This window comes from Serinus canaria, chromosome 21, assembly GCF_022539315.1.
Source record: "Serinus canaria isolate serCan28SL12 chromosome 21, serCan2020, whole genome shotgun sequence".
NCBI classification, from domain to species: domain Eukaryota; kingdom Metazoa; phylum Chordata; class Aves; order Passeriformes; family Fringillidae; genus Serinus; species Serinus canaria.
Window position 1 is genome coordinate 3,045,081 of NC_066334.1, and position 19,478 is coordinate 3,064,558.

Consider the following 19,478-nt stretch of genomic DNA (forward strand, 5'->3'; position numbering starts at 1 on the left):
AGAGCAGACACTGAAATATTCCCAGTGCCCTGGGTTTGCACAGCTCAATGCCTGTGTGCCCCTCAGCTCCAGACAACCACCCCGGGCAAACGCGCTGCAGCTCCAGGCTCAAACCCACGAGCCCATCCCGCTGCTCCCAGCGCGTCTCCCGGCCCTGCCCCGGCTGCCCTCCCGCCTCCTGCGGGGGCTGCCCGGGAGGAGGAGCCACCGCCTCCCCGCTTCCTCCAGGGCGGGTCTGGTGCGTGGCACAGCTCCGGCAGCCCCGCTCCGTCCCGCAGGCACCGCTCCCGCTCGGTGTCCTGAGGGGAAGCCGCCTCCATGGTGCCTCCGGCGGTGCTGCTGCTGCTCTGGGCGGTGCTGGCGCCGCTCGGGGCGGGGGGCGGCCGTGCCTCGCAGCAGGAAGGTGAGGGGGGCTGCTCGGGGCACGGGGGGACCGGCAGCACGGGGGGATTGGGAGCACTGGGGAGGGATTGGCAGCACGATGGGCACCGGCAGCCCGGGGGGCACGGGCAGCACGGTGCGGCTGATGGACGGGCACAGCCGCCCCGGGTGCCGCTGCTGGCCTCCGGCTCCTGCTCTGGGTGCCCAGCACTGCCCGAGCCGAGCCTGCGGCAGTGGGAGCCCCTGGGCGGCACCTGGAGCCTCGGGCAGCTCGCAGTTTGGTGAGACAGCATCATTTCAGCCCGGTGATGGACTCTCGGTCCTGTGGGTTGCATCCCACCTGGGTCAGCCCGTCCCTGGTTTGGAATTTAGGCGGTTCAAGAATTGGGTAACCCCGGCGAGCGTTTGATTCCAGACCGCGCACGCTGTGACTCAAAATCAGGGATGCTCCTAAAATAGCATCAGTCTCCCCCCCGTAAACAGTCGGTAGAAGCTCTAGAGTGGCTGGTAGAGCAGAGGAGGATTAGGGCAGCTTCAGAATGTCAGCTGCACTGACAAAGTGGTTCATACTCTGTCACTCTGCCAAGAAGTTGGGATAATTATCTCTGTCTTCATTAGAGAAGTGGCAATTAGGAGGAGATTTCATCTTATTGCATGTGATATTTCCCTTCACAGTGTGATTCTGGTATAACTATCTTTATGTACATTATTTAATAGAGTTAATCTATGGGGGTGTTGGAGTTCCTTGGCTATAGTGGCATAATTAAAACAAAGAATCTCTGTGCTATCCTGCCTCCCTTGCATATCCCAAATCTTCCATGGTATTAGAAGGTTTTAGAATGCACTTGAAGTATAAAATTGAGGGCTGGGAAAGAGAATGCATAAATTGGTTAGGAAGAGGAATTTGGAATTAGCTGTTTTCTGAACCATCACTTTTGGCATGGCTTAAAGAGAGAATGCCTCATCTTTCCTGTGCCTCAGCTTCCCCAGAGTAATGTGAGAGTAATGATACCTGTATTCTCTCTTGGATGTTCTTTTATATCTGTGCAAAAGCTCTCAACATAGTTATTTGTAGTTGATAGAATTTTTTAAAATTCTTCTGTATATTATCCACTGTTAAATTGTGCACTGTTTTTTTTTTTTTTCTATTTGATCCCCATATTAATGGTATTTTCTTATACACTATCTTAACAGGAAGTGACACAGTAAGATTTCCCAAATCACAGCCTAAGGATAAATTCATTCCTTGTCCTAAAATGCAGCTGCAGCTGTGCTTTCCCTGTAGAGTTAGGGCAGAAGTAAATAACTTTCATTTTTTTTGTTTCTGAACTCATCTGGTCTCTGATTCTTTATAAAAACTCAGATGTTTACTGAATCATTTCATTGTGATCTTGGTATCAAGGTTCCTGATCCAGTGCTTTGTTCTTACAGAATCCTTTTAATCTACAGAGCTCTAAAAGAGGTAAATGTCCTCTTCTATCATTCTACAGATGGAAAAACAGGGGTAGCAGGATTAGCTCCTTGTTGCATAGCAGAACCAGCAATACAGCCCAGCTCCCCTGGTTCTGAACCCAGTGCTTGCTTTGTTCTTTGCAGCCATACCATTATTAAATGTATTTCTACAATTCCTGGTTGTTAGTGAGGCCCAGGGAGCCTCTGGGCCCAGGAGGCCTGGCTCAGCAGAACAAGCTGCTTTTCTACATGTGGAGATTGACTGTGATATGGGAAACAGGGATGCATCAATCTGTTTGGGCTGTTATGAAAAGTTTGCATGTGATATTGAAAGTTAGAGGGTTTGCTGCTCTGTCCTTGAAAGTAGCTATCAGCTGCATGAGTGCTCAGCAAAATCTTTGGGAAAGAGAGGAAAGAGTTAAAGCAGAAGGAGTTGGAGGCAACATAACTCAGCACAAACTTCCAGTGCTGGGCAGAAGGAATGTCTCTTGGGATGGAAAGCTATGGCTACTGCAGAGTTCTTAGAACAGAAACGGAGCTTAGTGTCTCTCAGTGTCCTGCCCCACAGGGAAGCTGTAGCTGGGGATTCTGCTGGGGATGAGAGTGGTCTTTGTGCTGGTTTTTCATGCTCCTCTGAGTTCACAAACTGCATGGGGAGAACTTTTCTGTCGTAGAAATAGGACACCACTTCCTGTTCTGTGTGAGCCTTTAGCACTCATCCTGTCCAGCAAACTTTTGGCAGTCAAGCCATAAACAGTGTGTGGCTTCTTTGGGATGGCAGCATGAAAATAAATTACTGATTTATTTGATGTGAGATGCCTGAGATTTTGGGCTGAAATAATTACATAGCAGTCAGGATCCTTTCTTTCTTTCCTTCTTTCATTCTCTTTTCATTATCATGGGCTTTCTCCCCTCATGTACTAAAATTTGAGTGTTGTCCACTTTCCTCTCTGACAAACCCATGCTTGTCCCCCTCTTCCTTGGCAGTATGATCCATCCACACCTTCTCAGGACCCATGAGCTCAGAGATCTCTCAAAAAGCTGCCATGGCTTTCTGTGTGCCATCATCTGGCTAGAAACTTCAATGGCTTTAACATATTCCCTGAGGGTATATGTGTTTTACTCATTTGTTTTCTCCCTCTGGCTGGGCTGGACACAAGGCACTGGAGTGTGCTGGAGGTGCTAGATTAGGAATGCACTTCATATGTCTAAAAATCTGCCCTTAAAAACTGCACCTAGATGGGATTCATATTCTTTTATTTATCACTTTGTGCATATGTCTAATAAATGCAATTAGACCTGACCTATTGATTGGTCTCAATCTCTCTTCTCTTTTTTATTCTGATGCAGGTAAAGGATTTGAGGAATTTCTTTGGTAATATCTTCTTTCTCCCAGACTTGGAATCTCACACTTATTTTTCACTTTTGCTGCCTTTGTGAGGTCCATCTAAAACTCCAGCTTCTAGATCCTTCCTCTCTAAGACTAGACAGAATATCAGTTTGGGTACATGAGAGAGATACATCTGGTACATCCATTGAAAAAATCATTGTTCCAAAAAAAGCCTGCTGAGGCCAAGAAAATGTGCTTTCAGTTTTTCCTGGTATTTTCTGATGTTTAAAACGGGTGGCCATGATTTGCATTTAAGCACTGTTGCCAGAGCCTATACAAATTCCTACTTCAGCAAAACTGTTAAGGTGAAGTATTAACATTTCATCATTGCAATGAGGAAAGCAGAACTTCCACATAAAAATCATATTCCAGGGTACCACAGAGAAACTTCTGAAAGAGAACTTCAGGGTTAAGTTTTATCCTTTTTAAGGGACTGGAAATGAAAAGCAAGTTTGGGAGGAGAATGTAAATTAAAATTATAGCACAATTACATTAATTGAATATGTATGAAAAACTGGAAAATGCCTCAGGAATGGAGTAGAAAATTGAAGCAGCCATGGAGAGGGAAAAATAACATTTAGTCTAATTTTGTTTTTCCCTACATCTAGTCAATGCTGAGTGACAAAAAAGCAGCTCTGTGGGGAACACAAAGGCAAAGCTGCATTAAATTAATGACTTTCAAATGGGCATTTTGTAGTACTATTTTTTATCTTCAAGTTTAATTTCTTCTGTACTCTGTGTGAGAGAAGAGAATTGTAGGTTTCACTAGCAGGGCAAAAAACCCACTAAATACATTGTATTTTCTTTTTTTTAGCTTGGAATTCAGGCAATGAAATTGTATCTTTAAATAATCTCTCATTTTACACCCACAATCAAGTTAGGTGTGGAACAGCAGGTTGTGGAAACCACACAAGCTGAGTATCTCTTGTGCTTTCCCCTGTGTGCAGAAAAACTTCTGGTTCTGACTGTTGCCACCAAGCAGACTGAGGGATTCCAGCGCTTCAGAAGATCAGCCCAATTCTTCAACTACAAAGTCCAGGTAATGTCTGGCACCTTCCATGGGGGTTGGTTATTGAATTTCCAGGGAAATCCCTGACGAATGATGCATCTGACTCCATCTTTTCAGAAGGCTAATTAATTACTTAATTATACCATATGATTCTATGCTATATTACACTATATTACATTACATCTAAACTGAATCTGCCAAACACTCAGCTCCACAGAACTGCTCTGACTTTCATGACTGTCAGTGACAGTCCTGACACACACACACACACACCTGGCCCTGATAGCCAAGGAAACAAAACCCCATCACTGTGGGGAAACAATCTCCACATTGCATTCTACTTTGGCACAAACACAGGCACAGCAAATGGTAAGAATTGTGTTTCCTTTCTCTGAGGTTCAGAGAATGTGAATCTGAGAAATATTCTTGGGAAGAATTGTGCCTTGCTTTTCTCTGTGAAGAGAAGTGTGGCAGCAGTTGGTCAAAGGGAATTTTAGATTGTGGACTGGATCAGACTTGGCCCCACAGTGATTAAATAAAAGCTCAAGAGAGGACATACATCTGCTCAACTGGCTGAAAAGTGCTGTGGCTGGGTCATTTCTGCAGTATCCTGAATGTTGGCTTGAGATGGGATCCATAACTCCTGCTCAAGGGAGCCTCATGGCACTTTCCCATTGCACTGCCAAGACACACAGTACAGAGTGTGCTCCTGTCCCTGTGGCCAGGAGTGCTTTGTCCCTGTGCTACCTTGTGACACTGATTGTCCAGCCCAGAGGCTGGATCAAAGACTGCCTATTCCATTTGTCCTGGGCTGTTATTTTTGCTGTGATTTGCACCGTGAGCTATCAGGACCACTAAGTTTGTGGGTTCTGGTTCTTTCCTGTGGCATTCAGATTTTCTGGAAAAATCCCTTCTCCCAGGATTTTTCTCCTGGGAAGCTGAGAAGCCTCAGAGAAAAAGAAAAGAATTGTTGTCTCATTTTCTTCTCCTGTGTTTTGCTATTTTGGAATGTGTTTGGAGATTGCTCACCCACAGGTGATTGTTTCATTGCATTCTGCTGGGAGTTGTTTTCACTCTTTGGCCAACCAGGGCCAGGCTGTGTCAGGACTCTGGAAAGAGTCACGAGCTTTCAGTATTATTTTTTTTAGCATTCAGTAAGTATCCTTTCTGTATTCTTTAGTATAGTTTAGTATAGCATTCTTTAATATAGTATAGTATCATAAAATAATAAATCAGCCTTCTGAGAACATGGAGTCAGATCCATCATTCCTTCCATTGTCTGGGGGGAACACAAATACCATAACCCTGTGCCTGTTGCTGTGTAGGTGCTGGGGCTGGAGGAGGAGTGGCAGGGTGGAGATGACCAGCAGCCAGCTGGAGGGGGGCAGAAGGTTCGTCTCCTGAAGTCAGCTCTGGAGCAGTATGTGGATAAGGAGGACTTGATCATCCTTTTTGTAGAAAGGTAATGGTTTGCAATGAATTTGCCACGAACTGAATCTTGCAATGGTTTGGACAGGTTCTCACTGAGAAGAAGTGAACTGTGAAATCAATTGCTTTTGAAAAGTGTGTCCAGATCTCTGGGTTTTTTCCCTGAATGCTCAGTACTTTCCTGGGAATCGCTCAGAGCTGCATCCGTGGCAGTTGGGAAGGGCTGATCTGAACAGGCTGATGCCAATTCCTGCATGAGGCTGATAGTTTTGTACCTGCCACAGTGGAATTTGGCTGCTTCTATCTGCAGAGAATGAGCAGACAATTCCTATGGAACTAGGCAGGCCTTTCTTACCAGAGTTATTTGTTTTATAAGGTGAAGTAGGCTGCAGCATGTCCCAAGAGCCAAGAATTAGTCTGCAGAGAGGTGAAGAAAGAAAAGGATGAGTTGGAGTCTCAGTGTCTTTTCATATGCCCAGTATACAAATAAGACTACACTTTAATTACTTGCACTACCAAAAATGTAATACTGTGAAAAGAAAGGGATTCTCAAAGAATTAGTTTCTAGAAACTTTTCTCAATGACATGTTTTTCTGACTCCATTCCTTTTGTCCTTTTTTTGTCTGTCTCTCTCTCTCTAGCTATGATGTGCTCTTTGCTTCAGGCCCCACAGAACTGCTGAAGAAGTTCAAACAAGCCAAAAGCAAGGTGGTTTTCTCAGCAGAGAATTACATCTATCCTGACAGAAAGCTGGAAGCCAAGTATCCTCAGGTGCGGGATGGAAAGCGCTTCCTGGGTTCTGGAGGTGAGACACAGAGCTTGCTTTCAGCTTTCTCTTCCTATTTGACCTTTGTGGGAGAAGTGGCAAAGCAAACTGAAAGTAGATGAGTCTCTGCAGCAACACAGGGTGTAGTGAGATTTCATGGGAGAGAAGTGAAAGTACATGTATACAGGAGTACTTCTATTTCTTGGTCATCTGGGTTGAAACACCTCCTCATCCGTGTTCCCACAGGCTTCATTGGTTATGCTCCAAACCTGAAGAAGCTTGTGGAGGAGTGGAAAGGACAGGATGATGACAGTGACCAGCTCTTCTACACAAAAATCTTCTTGGATCCAGAAAAAAGAGTAGGTGTATCTAGATTCTGGGTTTCTGAAAATTTGCATTCTAGCCAGTACCCCCATTTTCTGTTATCAGCAGTTTTTATATTTAAGCATAAAATGTGAATGGGAAGAGAGATGTCTTAAAACAAGTCTCACTGGAGGCTCATGCCACTCTCTGTAGGTGCTGGTGTTTAAAGCCATTGAGTGTGGAGGAACCAAGCAGCCTCCTCCCAGGGGATGTGAAACTGCAGAGTGCAGTGCTGGCTTAGAGACAGCCAAGCTAGCACTGAAGTGCATTTTAGGAAAATGCCATGTAGCATCCTACAGAAGCCTGGGATGGACCCTGGAAGCAGCGTTGGGATTCCAGCACTGTGTAGTGCACTGGCCAGACCATCCAGCCCACAGGTCATTCTGGTTCTGGTGTCCCTGCCCAGCTGTGCATTACAGAGGCCAGTCTGTCCCTGGGGACAGACCAAATGCATGGAGAGCTCAAACTGTAACAGCAATTAAATCACGAGGAAACATTTGAAATAAGGAACTGCTATCAGACTAGAGAGACACAATTTTTTGCCAGCAAGGCTGGTAGGAAATTTAGAGCAGCTGGACTTTTTTAGTTCCCCAAATCTGAGTGTATGGCCTGTGATACTTCCACATGAACAGTCCCTTTAATGTTCTCATCTGCAGTTCTGGCCCTGTGCCACGCAAGGGCTGAGTAATTCCCCTGACTTGGCACTGAGACAGTGGGTGTTAGCACCCTGCTGTCCTTTCCAGTAATCAGTCTTACAGATGCCTGCAGGGACACAGAATTCTGTTCAGTCAGAGTTGCATTTTAGTCCCTCTCAGTCAGAGTGTGACTTGCAGCAGGGGATAAAAACAAAGGTTGCACAAGCTGATCTTGCCCCTTCCTCTGGTTTGACACTGGTTCCTGGGGCAATGCTCGGGGTCACACTTGCCCTGTGGATAGAAGGCAAGAAACTTTTCACAGCAGATGGTTTTTCTATCTGGCATTCCTGTGTATTTTTTGTATTCTGGGGTTTATATGACTGTGTGTAAATCTGCTTCATTCATATGATGCAGATTTATTGACACACCCACAAGCAGCTTTAAAAGAGGGGGAGAAGGGGTTTGCATAGTTTTGCCTAATTCAATATATTTAATTTGTTCTTGGAAATGGTGAATTGTCCCAGATTTGAATGAAAATTATGATTATCTGGGAATGTTTAAGGCTTCAGAGTTTGGAGAGTTTACAAATGACTATAGGAATGGGATATATCTTCACTGAGCATGGGGTCTGTTGTATGTAAAGGATGGATGCCTTTTGTGTTCTAATTGAGATTGTTTATCTAATTCTTTTAAAGGAAAGTATCAACATCAGTCTAGACCACAGAAGCCGGATCTTCCAAAACCTAAATGGAGCATTAGGTGAGATGGAAGAAAGAAGCTCATTTCTCCTTGGAATGCAACTTGCATGTTGACACCAGAAATAAAGTTGTGGCTGAAGGGATTGTATTTCAGAAATGGCTGTCCCCACAGAAAAAGCTTCAGTAGAAGTCTGTGCCAGAGTTCTGGGATTTGTTTGCAATTCCACTGAGACCAGCTATGTTCTCATTGCAATTCCTTCTCCACTTCAGGGAATGCAGGTCAGGTTTTTCATCTTACACCTCCCTGCCACTTTGATCTCCAGGCATGTCGGATTGCATTAGCCTGGGGATTGAAACTGGGAGGGACTTCCAGTGCAAGTAATAACACAGAGCCCTGCCTAGGGCTCGCCTGCCTTTCTGCTTCAGAGCCATGCTGGAATGCCATGGGAGGTGAGAAACAGCCAGATATGCCTGTGAGCACTCACTGGTTGTACCAGGCTTCTGACCTGACCTGCTGATGGATTTTGCTGGTCCTGGCCAGAGGGATTCACTTACTTTCCTGTCAGTGCTGCCTAATGTTTTCAGTCTTGCACTATTCCATCTTTATTCTGGTCAAGTAAAAAGTGATAATGGCAGTTTAGTTTTTGGCTCCTGTGCTCATTATATCAGTGATAGACTGCAGCTTGTATCTGTGCTAGTCTTTTTTCAAAGGATTTTGTATCACTGTGTTGAGACAACATCCTTGATGATCTCTGCCAGGAGGATGGACTTTTGTGAGGGGTGACAAAGAGAGGCATCAGGTGCATAGAACACTTAGGTGAGAAGGGCCTGAGTCCTCCTATCAGTAGCTTTCCCTGTCATCAGTAGCTGCTTCTCACTGCCAGTTTTGAAAGAACCTTTCAGTATGGCTTCTGCCAGTTCCCAGTCAATGTCCAGCTTCCCAGGCATCCTCCTGTTACTTCACAGGATCATTCTGAATATTTTTTTCTCCTTTAAAGATTTCATCTGTAGCCCTTAAACTCCTTGTGCACAGTTATCCATTGTCCACGCTTTCATCTTCCAGCAGCTTTTCTGTATAAATGAGGCATTGTACTTCTAATTTTCAATAAAAGCCTTAACATGATGATAATGTCATTTCCAGATGAGATAGTTCTGAAGTTTGAAGACTCACGAGTGAGAGCAAGAAACTTGTTATATGACACTCTGCCTGTAGTGATCCATGGAAATGGACCCACCAAGGTAAGTGGGCTGTCCTGAGAGAAAAATTTGGTCTGTGTGTGTTGCAAAGTGACCCTGTAGGCTTGATGGATCAGGTTACTGCCTCCACATAGACTGACTTTCCCTGTATACATTTACGTTTGAGAAACAATAAGCAGTCCAGGCCCATAGCAGCAAGATGGGCCTGGTTCAAAGACCCACATGTGGTTGGATGGTCAGGCTGTCATGCTTTTCAGATTTTTTTAGTTCATGGAGAAGGTAAACAAAGTTCAAATGTGACCCCACAGTGGGGATGCACACAAAGAAACTCCCCTGCCCTGTAATGCATAATCTGGCAAACTTCCTTTTGCAGCTGCAGCTGAACTATCTGGGGAACTACATTCCTCAAGTATGGACATTTGAGACTGGCTGCACGGTGTGTGATGAAGGTCTGCGGAGCCTCTCGGGCTTTAAGGTAAGGCTGCTGTGTTTATTCCAAGCTCTCAAAACAAGTCTTACAATTGTTATGTGTCTGATGTCAAACATGACTCACCAGTGCTCTCCTCTTGTCCCTGAATGTAGGATGAGGCATTGCCAATGATTCTGATTGGCATTTTCATCGAGCAGCCCACCCCATTCCTCTCCCAGTTTTTCCTGCGGCTTCGTAACCTTCATTACCCAAAGCAGCGAATCCAGCTCTTCATTCACAACCATGTAAGTGAAGTTAGCTTGTGATGGTCTTAGCAAATGTGGGGAAAATGTTCACCTCATCCTCTACTCTAGGCACTTTTGCAGCCTTGGGCTAGACTTCCAGGCTGTGTAATCACAGTGCTTATCTGCAGTGGCACCCACAGGATTGCATAATTGTCTGCAGTGACGCCCACCCAGCTGGAAATGTGTGGAAGTGGGCTTAAGAGCTGTTGCTCAGCTACTCATTTTCAAGAGCAGGAGACTGATGGCCTGGATGAGGCCATCTTAAGTGTTTTTCCTTACTTTTGGAATAGGAGGAGCATCACTTGATGGAGGTGGACTCTTTTGTAGAAGAGCATGGCAAAGAATATCTCACTGTCAAAGTGATCGGACCAGATGATGAGGTGGAGAATGCTGAGGCACGTAACTTGGGCATGTAAGTGAAGAGGCCATACATGATAGCTTGCAGAGACAGCCTGTGTCCAAACTAAAACATCTGTTTGTTCTGAGGATCATCCCTAGCAAGTGATTGCTCTTCTTTTCTCAGTCACCCTTTTAGTTTTTCTAGCATTAACTCTGATGCCCTTATATATTGGGAAAGAAATCAGCTTCCAAACCAGCTCACTTTGTCCAGTTTCAGAAACTAAGTTCTCACTGGTCCTTTGTTCTGACAGCAGGATAGCCCTGTATCCCCTGCCCTCATCTGTATACCCAGTCACAGAGCACAAAGGATATGCACCCATATCTCTGAAGAGGAGGAGTGCTGTAGCAGAACTAAGAACTAGTGGGAGAGGATCTCCCTGTCTGTGACCAGGAGGTTTGAGCTCAGCTGTGGATTTGGGCCAGCTGTAAATGGAAACCTCTCAGTTTGAGCTGAAGAAACATTCAGTTTGCTAAATGTGATTTTGGCTGTGTCTCAGTATCTGTTACTGGATACTGAATCTGATGTGCTTGTACTATGCTGGCCCTCTGGGTTGTTACATTAAACCAAACTTCTCTGAGCACCCAGAGGACCTTTAGACTACAAGGTGAAGGAATTCTTGGTGCCCTGTCCTTTGTCTTCCTCTGGTTTAGGATGTGACTTTGCATTTTCTGGCTGCAGGGATTTGTGCAGGAAGGATCCTGACTGTGACTATTACTTTAGCCTGGATGCTGAGGTAGTTCTGAAGAACACAGAGACTCTGAGGATCCTGATTGAACAGAACAAGTGAGTTCTTTGGTCTGAGCAATGCTTACTGCTCATCTCACATGAGGAATTCAGTGCACATCTCTGAGATGTTTAGGGAACCAGGAGAGCTGTGCCAGAGATGGGATGTTAGCCAAACACCTCTTATGTGTTTTTGTTTTTTCCACTGTAATTGAAATCTCTGGATTTTAGGCAGGGGATGTAAATAATCCTTAGCTTTGTTTTGCTTAGAACAAATTGGATTCTAAGAGACCTGGTGCAGGGTGTAGTTAGAAGGGAGATTGGGACCATATTTAGCCTTTCTTATGTGGCATTTCATTCCAACAGAGTTAACAAAACAGCAGCTCTGTTAAGTGAGGGAGGAAACAGCTCTTACAGTACTGTGGTTTGTAAATATTTTCCTTTTCCTCCCTTGGTAACATCCTGTCCTGCAATTCCTTTTTCCTTCATGCTTCCAGGCTGGTGATTGCCCCCCTGGTGAGCCGTCACGAGAAGCTGTGGTCCAATTTCTGGGGAGCTCTGAGCCCCGATGGATACTACGCCCGCTCGGAAGATTATGTGGATATTGTTCAAAGGAGGAGAGTGTGAGTGTGCAAAGAAAGCTTTTCACTGATAAAATCCCTCAAATGTAAAGCTTGCTGCAGCACATTGTCATCAAACTAATGTCCAAGAACCAGAGAGTGCAAATGTCTTTGTGTGTAGGAAAGGAAAAGAAGTCTCTGCTCCCATTTGGAAGTTGCTTTATATTCCCCCCTGAGCAGAGACAATAACATACTTGGGGCAGACTTTCTTATGATCAGAGTAAGGGTTTGAGAGTGCTAACTCCTGAAATCATCTCATCTTACTCTTGTCATGTTTTCCCACCTAGGGACTATAGATAGTGTGATCCTTAAAATCCTGTAAAGTGCTGTTCAATCTCTGTCAGATCAATTTTCAGATGATCTTTGAATGGAAGATTCAAAAAATTGAGTTGTTGATTCATTCATATTCTTGAGGGACCCTCTTTTTTTATAGGCCATTGTATGTGCAGTAAATGCTGGAAATCAGCTTATGCACTTTTGGCTGGTTCAGTTTCTTTAAATCACTGGAAAAAATAGAAGAGATTCAAGCCACTAATTATGTCCCTAGCAAAAACACACAGTAGCAATTAATTGCTTTTCTGATGGACTAGCATTTGTGCAGCTTAAGAGCTGTGGGCAATATAGGTGATTTTTTCTGGAATGCCAATCTCTGTTGGTATGGTTTCTTCCTGCTGTTCTGAGCTGGCTCATTTAGGCAAGCCTGGCTGATGCTGCAGTGCTGCCTGTCATCCTGTCAAGTGCAGCAGCATCTGTCTTAGTGGTATCTCACTTTTCTTCTGCTGTGTTTCAGTGGGCTCTGGAATGTTCCCTACATCAGCAGTGTTTACATGGTTAAAGGCAAGGCTCTGCGCTCGGAGCTTGAGCAGGGGGATCTGTTCCACAGTGGCAAGCTGGATGCTGACATGGCTTTGTGCCACAACATTCGCAGCCAGGTCAGTCCAGGGGAGAGCTGCCTGCAGGCTGAAGGGGACAGGATTAAGCAGTTTCAAGGCATTCAGCCCTGCCAGGGAAGGGATAGGGTGAACTTGTACCAGTCAGTACAGTGCAGACTTTGGAACAGCATGGGATTTCTGTCTTGCTGTGAAATGGTGTGTAGCCATGGACCACTAAATGTAAATAGCTCCTACTAGTCAGTACAGTACAGACTTTGGAACAGCATGGGATTTCTCTCTGCTGTGAAAGCATGTGTAACCATGCACCACTAAATGTGGATAACATTTTTGTTCATAGGCCTTTTCAGGACTGCTCTTAATGGGATTGACAGGGTAAGAAGGAAGACCCTAATCTCAGAGCTGCTGCTCTCCTCTGCTTCCAGCCCTGGCTGACAGGACACAGATTTACTGTGTCTGTCTGTAACCTTTCAGAATTTCTCATATCCAGGGTGCAAATAAAAGTGAAAGCCCACAGGAGAAAGAATGAGTAAATGAACAGTGCTTGACTTCACAGTGGCTCTCAGAAATATATGAGGCCTTTATTATTTCTCTCTGTCCTGCAGGGAGTCTTTATGTACCTGACAAACCAGCATCAGTTTGGACACATACTGTCCCTGGAGAATTACCAGACAAGTCACCTCCACAATGACCTCTGGCAAATATTCAGCAATCCTGAGGTGAGATAACCTGCACACTCAGAAGGCACAGCAATGTGGAAAGACCTGATATTAGCTTCATCACAACAAGAAGGCTTTGTAATAATGGTGACTCTCGGGGGGGTTGAGGAGCACAGGCACAAAATTTGAAGAGAACATGTTTTTGGGATTCATGGCACATGGATCTTCAAAGCCTGTGAAATACTGCTTGCATGAGTGCCTGGTCTTTTATTACCTCTTTTAGCAGGGGCCCCACAGAAATTACTGGTTTGCCTATCTTCTGATTGCAGGATTGGAGAGAAAAGTACATCCATGAAAACTACACAGCAGCTCTGAAAGGGAAATTGGTGGAAATGGTAAGAAAACATCACTCATATCCATCAGAATGGGAAATGAGCTTTAGGACAATGCTTTATCATCATCATTGTAATTCTCAGGAATAAGCAGTTGAACATAGGAAAAATGACCTTGAAAGTACTTTTTTAGCCAAATCATTTCAGCTCTCTTAAGTGGTAGTGAGGCACATAAATCAGAAGATAAATTTCTACCCTCAATATTTTAGTTTCCTTTCACTTCCTCAGTCTACACTCATTTTAGCCTTATTTTGCCTCAAGCCCCTGTCCTTGTTTCTGCTGTTCTCACCTGTCTGCTATCTGCAGCCCTGCCCAGATGTTTACTGGTTCCCCATATTCACTGACACTGCCTGTGATGAGCTGGTGGAAGAAATGGAACATTATGGCCAGTGGTCCACAGGTGACAATACGGTAAGTAAAAGCAGGAGCTCTTTGGAGTTCTGGGCTGCACCATTTTCTGTGCAAATCTGGTGATAGCAGTGCCTCCTGTGGAGAGGCATTAGATCCTGAATTAAACCAGAAAAGTAGAGACAAAACTTTATTTTGCTCCTGATTAACTCTGATTTTTCCCTTTAGTGTCCTCTGAAGTTCCAGTGTTCAGCCTCTCTGATGGTAATATTGCTTCCTTAAGGTTTAAGTATGGTTTGAAATGAGCTTTCCATCCTGCAAATTCAGATAAACAAACATCATATTTATTTGTAGTTACCAGGAACAAGTACTTTTCATTCCTGAATTCCAAGGTTGCTATCTTTACAGGTATTTCTGTTGATTCTATTTCAGGATAGCAGAATACAAGGAGGATATGAGAATGTCCCAACTATTGACATTCACATGAACCAAATAGGCTTTGAAAGAGAGTGGTATAAGTTTCTTCTGGACTACATTGCACCCATCACAGAGAAGCTGTACCCAGGATACTACACCAAGGTATGTCTATCGTATACAGGGCAGCCCCAACATCTGGGAATGATTGGCAACTCACTCCATTGATTCAGAATGCTGAACAATTGCTTTATTAAAACTTTACTACATTACATTATACTATACTATATGAAAGAGATACTATACTAAAGAGATACTAAAAGGAGACAAAAGAAAAACCCGTGACTGTCTCCAGACAGTCAGGACACAGCTTGGACCTAATTGGCCAATTAATGTAAACAACCATCACCAGAATCCAATTACCAAATCCCTTCACATAAACCATCTTTCTAACACATTCCACATGTGCAAAAACAACAGGAGCAGTAAATAGAGATAAGAATTATTTTCTCTTCTCCTCTCTGTGCTTCTCACTGCCTTCCCTGGAAAAATCCTTGGGAAGGCTTGTGCCTGCTGCTCTCTGTAAAGAGAGCTGAGGCCACAGTATGTCCACCTTAAGAGGAAAACTCATGGTGAGCTCAGCACCTCCTCCAGCTGCAGCTGTCCTTCTTTGTGACAAGAATCCTCCAGCATCACACACACTATTTCCCAGTGCAGAGGAGTTGACCCTGCAGTGTGATCCAAGTGTGCCCATTAGTTAACAATCAGGCAGAGAAATGTCACTGAGAAATTTTCTTCCTCCTTTAGCAGTGGGATGCAATTTCGGTGCTACACCCTGCTCTGCAGCTCAGAAGCCCAGACCACTATAGCCCTCTAACAAAGTGCTCTTTGTCTTTCTCTCTCAGACCCAGTTTGAGCTGGCCTTTGTGGTTCGCTACAAACCTGATGAGCAGCCATCTCTGGTGCCCCACCACGACGCCTCCACCTTTACCATCAACATTGCCTTGAACAGAGTGGGCATCGACTACGAGGTGAGTGCCTGCCAGGGGGTCAGCAGGGCAGCACAGCACCTGGAGCAGCTGAAAACCCTTCCCTGATCCACATCGGGCTGAACACAAACCCTTCCCTGATCCACATCGGGCTGAACACAAACCCTTCCCTGATCCACATCGGGCTGAACACAAACCCTTCCCTGATCCACATCGGGCTGAACACAAACCCTTCCCTGATCCACATCGGGCTGAACACAAACCCTTCCCTGATCCACATCGGGCTGAACACAAACCCTTCCCTGATCCACATCGGGCTGAACACAAACCCTTCCCTGATCCACATCGGGCTGAACACAAACCCTTCCCTGATCCACATCGGGCTGAACACAAACCCTTCCCTGATCCACATCGGGCTGAACACAAACCCTTCCCTGATCCACATCGGGCTGAACACAAACCCTTCCCTGATCCACATTGGGCTTCTTTGCACTAAGGATTACAATTAATGACTGGCTTAGGCTAGGAAAGAGATTTTTGAATATAGTGGATATTTTTGCCCCCGATGAGGGGGAGAGAATGATGCATCTGACTCCATCTTATCAGAAGGCTAATTAATTACTTTATTATACTATATTATTCTACATTATATTAAACTATATTACAGTACATCTAAACTGAATCTGCCAGCACTCCACTGCACAGAATCTCATGACTGTCACCCAACAATCCCAACACACACACACACACACACCTGGCCCTGACAGGCCAAGGAAACAAAACCCCATCACTGTGGGGAAACAATCTCCATCTTGCATTCTACTTTGGCACAAACACAGGCACAGCAAATGAGATAAGAATTGTATTTTCCTTTCTCTGAGGTTCAGAGAATGTGAATCTGAGAAATATTCTTGGGAAGAATTGAGCCTTGCTTTTCTCTGTGAAGAGAAATGTGGCAACATTTGAATGCATCAGAACACGGGAGATTCCCCAAACATCTTGCCACATTTTCAGAAGTGCTGTGATGTCACAGTCACATTTTGTGAAAAATCCCTTCAGCCAGGATTTTTCTCCTGGGAAGCTGAGAAGCCTCAGAGAAAAAGAAAAATAATTCTTATCTCATTTTCTTCTCCTGTGCTGTGCTCATGTGGAATGTGTTTGGAGATTGTTCACCCACAGGTGATTGTTCCATTGCATTCTGCTGGGAGTTGTTTTCACTCTTTGGCCAATCGGTGCCAGGCTGTGTCAGGACTCTGTGGAGAGTCAGGAGTTTTCATTATTATCTTTTTATCCTTCCGTAAGTATCCTTTCTGCATTCTTTAGTATAGTATAGTATAGTATTCTTTAATATAATATAGTATGAAATAATAAATTAGCCTTCTGAGAACATGGAGTCATATTCATCATTCCTTCCTCTGCCTTCAACACTGTCAAAAGGCAGGGACCCTTCCCTGAGGTGCTTTTTCCAAGCTGATGTGTCCCTTGTGTCCCCCCAGGGAGGAGGCTGATGTGTCCCTTGTGTCTCCCCATGGAGGAGGCTGATGTGTCCCTTGTGTCCCCCCAGGGAGGAGGCTGATGTGTCCCCCCAGGGCGGAGGATGATGTGTCCCCCCAGGGTGGAGGCTGATGTGTCCCCCCAGGGTGGAGGCTGATGTGTCCCCCCAGGGCGGAGGATGATGTGTCCCCCCAGGGAGGAGGCTGATGTGTCCCCCCAGGGAGGAGGCTGATGTGTCCCTTGTGTCCCCCAGGTGGAGGCTGATGTGTCCCCAGTGATGTGTCCCCCCAGGGTGGAGGCTGATGTGTCCCTTGTGTCCCCCCAGGGTGGAGGCTGATGTGTCCCCCCAGGGCGGAGGATGATGTGTCCCCCCCAGGGTGGAGGCTGATGTGTCCCTTGTGTCCCCCCAGGGCGGAGGCTGATGTGTCCCTTGTGTCCCCCCAGGGAGGAGGCTGATGTGTCCCTTGTGTCCCCCCAGGGCGGAGGCTGATGTGTCCCCCCAGGGAGGAGGCTGATGTGTCCCTTGTGTCCCCCCAGGGCGGAGGCTGCCGGTTCCTGCGCTACAACTGCTCCATCCGAGCCCCAAGGAAAGGCTGGACCCTGATGCACCCAGGCCGCCTGACCCACTACCACGAGGGGCTCCCCACCACCAGAGGAACCCGCTACATCGCCGTGTCCTTTATTGACCCCTAGAGCTCTGCTCCCCAGGAGGAAAAGCCCTTTCCCTGGCCCTGCTCGCTGCTGACTTTGAGTAGAAACAGGGAATGTTGCTGAAAGTTTCTGAGGCGTTGTTCAGAGCTATTTGGATTTGATTTTTATATGATTTTTAATGTGATTTTTAATGATATTCTAAGACTCCACCACTGCAGGACTCCACTCTCTGATACTGCAGGTAATATCTAGGAATATTGCTGTAGAAGTCCAAAGGAGATTTTGTGCCTTCAGTTTTGATTCTGCTCCTCATCCACTGTTTCTTGAAAGTGCTGTTTACTTGAACTTTCATCAGTGATTCATTGGCTTTAAGAAATGGTTCTTTGGACCAGAAATTCAGCTTTTGGAGGCAAGTTACAAGCTGGAAGCCTGTTTTTATCCACAGCATATACAGGACTGGATATTACACAAGAATTCCTGGACATTATTCCAAATATAAACCAATCAGGGAGCTGACTCCAGGAGTCATAACAGTTGAGTGTCACACCAAATGAAGCTGAGTTGGAAGAGCCTGAAGATCATCTGATTCTTGATCTCTTTGCTGTCCTTGCAAGCAAATCACAAAGCTCAAAGCAGCAGCAGTGGCAAATTGCTGCTTCTGGTTAGCTGAGGGAAGGTCCTCTGACAATGCTTTACCTCTATGATTGGACTGAAGAGATAAAAAACCTCCCTGCCTTCTGTTTCTCCAGCTAAGAGCAGCAGGCATACCCACACAAATTGGTGCCATGTCAATATGTAGATTAAATCTAAGAAAGGGAAGGCTGGGAACAGCTCCATCAGTCAGGGGGGCTTCTCTCAGAATTGTTGCTGTTCTGTACCATGTTACAAGAGTCAAAAGCTCTGATCAATCTCTGGATAACAGCCCAGAGGTCCCAATGGTCTTTGGTGGCCTCATTCCATTTGTCAGAGATTGTTTTAATGATTTTCTTTGATGGCCCATTCACATTAGATGGAAAGAACTGTTCTCCGGTTCTTAGAGGAAACAATTATTCAGTGTTTGTATTATTTGAGATTGAAAACCAAAACACTTCATTGTAGAAACTTCTCCAATGGGGTCAAGGCTGATAGAAATGAGTGGTTGAGAAGTGTTGAGAGATTGTGGTGAGCCAGTAGTTGTAAAAATATATCTAGACTAGACCTGTGGTTAGAGAGTAAATGGGCAGAAACATTTCTGCTGTGCCTGTGGGATACCTGCTCTGCTTATCAGACACCATTATGCCAGACTAGTGTGTTTCACAAGCAATAAATTCACAGAGTGATTGTCCTTAGGGGGAAAAAAAAAAAAATTATGTGCCTTTTAGTTGTGTGTCTCCAGCTTGTGCTGCCTGATTGTCAGAGCAGAGCCCTTCTTTTGGGACAGGTCACTCTGCTGGGGACAGACAGCTTTCCCAGCTGCTTTCCTTGAGCTTTTTGGGTCTGTTTTGAGGCCATACACTCACCCGTGCCCAGGAGAGAAAAATCCAGACATGGATAAGCCTTTTAGAAGTAAAAGTGTACCTAAAGTCCTGTTACGTGAAATGCAGAACTGCCTGTAACCAAACGAAGGGATTGATCAGCCAGTCAGAGATGTCCAAAATGTGTGTTATGTATTTATTCAGCAGCAGATTTTTTTGTTTGGTTTGGGTTTTTTTTTTAGTTTTTTTTTTTTTTTTTTAGGATTTTTGGGGTGGTTTTTTTTGGGGGGGGTTTTTTGTTGTGTTTTGTTTTGTTTTGGGGGTGTTTTGTTTGGTTTTTGTGAGTTTTTTGGTTTGGTTTTTGTTGGTTTGTTGGGCTTTTTGTTGGGGTTTTTTTTCTGTTGTTTTTGG

At 45.1% G+C, this 19,478-nt stretch overlaps 1 protein-coding gene across 1 annotated transcript; it reads left to right on the top strand.

Moving 5' to 3' along the window:
• The first annotated feature begins 214 nt into the window (after positions 1-214).
• On the top strand, positions 215-18,981 carry PLOD1 (procollagen-lysine,2-oxoglutarate 5-dioxygenase 1). Its single transcript, XM_009095620.4, has 19 exons — positions 215-403; positions 4,171-4,262; positions 5,558-5,694; positions 6,302-6,465; positions 6,673-6,785; positions 8,120-8,183; positions 9,264-9,361; positions 9,693-9,794; positions 9,902-10,033; positions 10,324-10,445; positions 11,112-11,216; positions 11,654-11,779; positions 12,567-12,708; positions 13,272-13,385; positions 13,655-13,720; positions 14,024-14,128; positions 14,498-14,644; positions 15,385-15,510; positions 17,500-18,981. The coding sequence occupies exons 1-19, from the start codon at positions 319-321 to the stop codon at positions 17,653-17,655; spliced, it is 2,196 nt and encodes a 731-aa protein (XP_009093868.1). The 5' UTR covers positions 215-318; the 3' UTR covers positions 17,656-18,981.
• Positions 18,982-19,478: the final 497 nt, after the last annotated feature.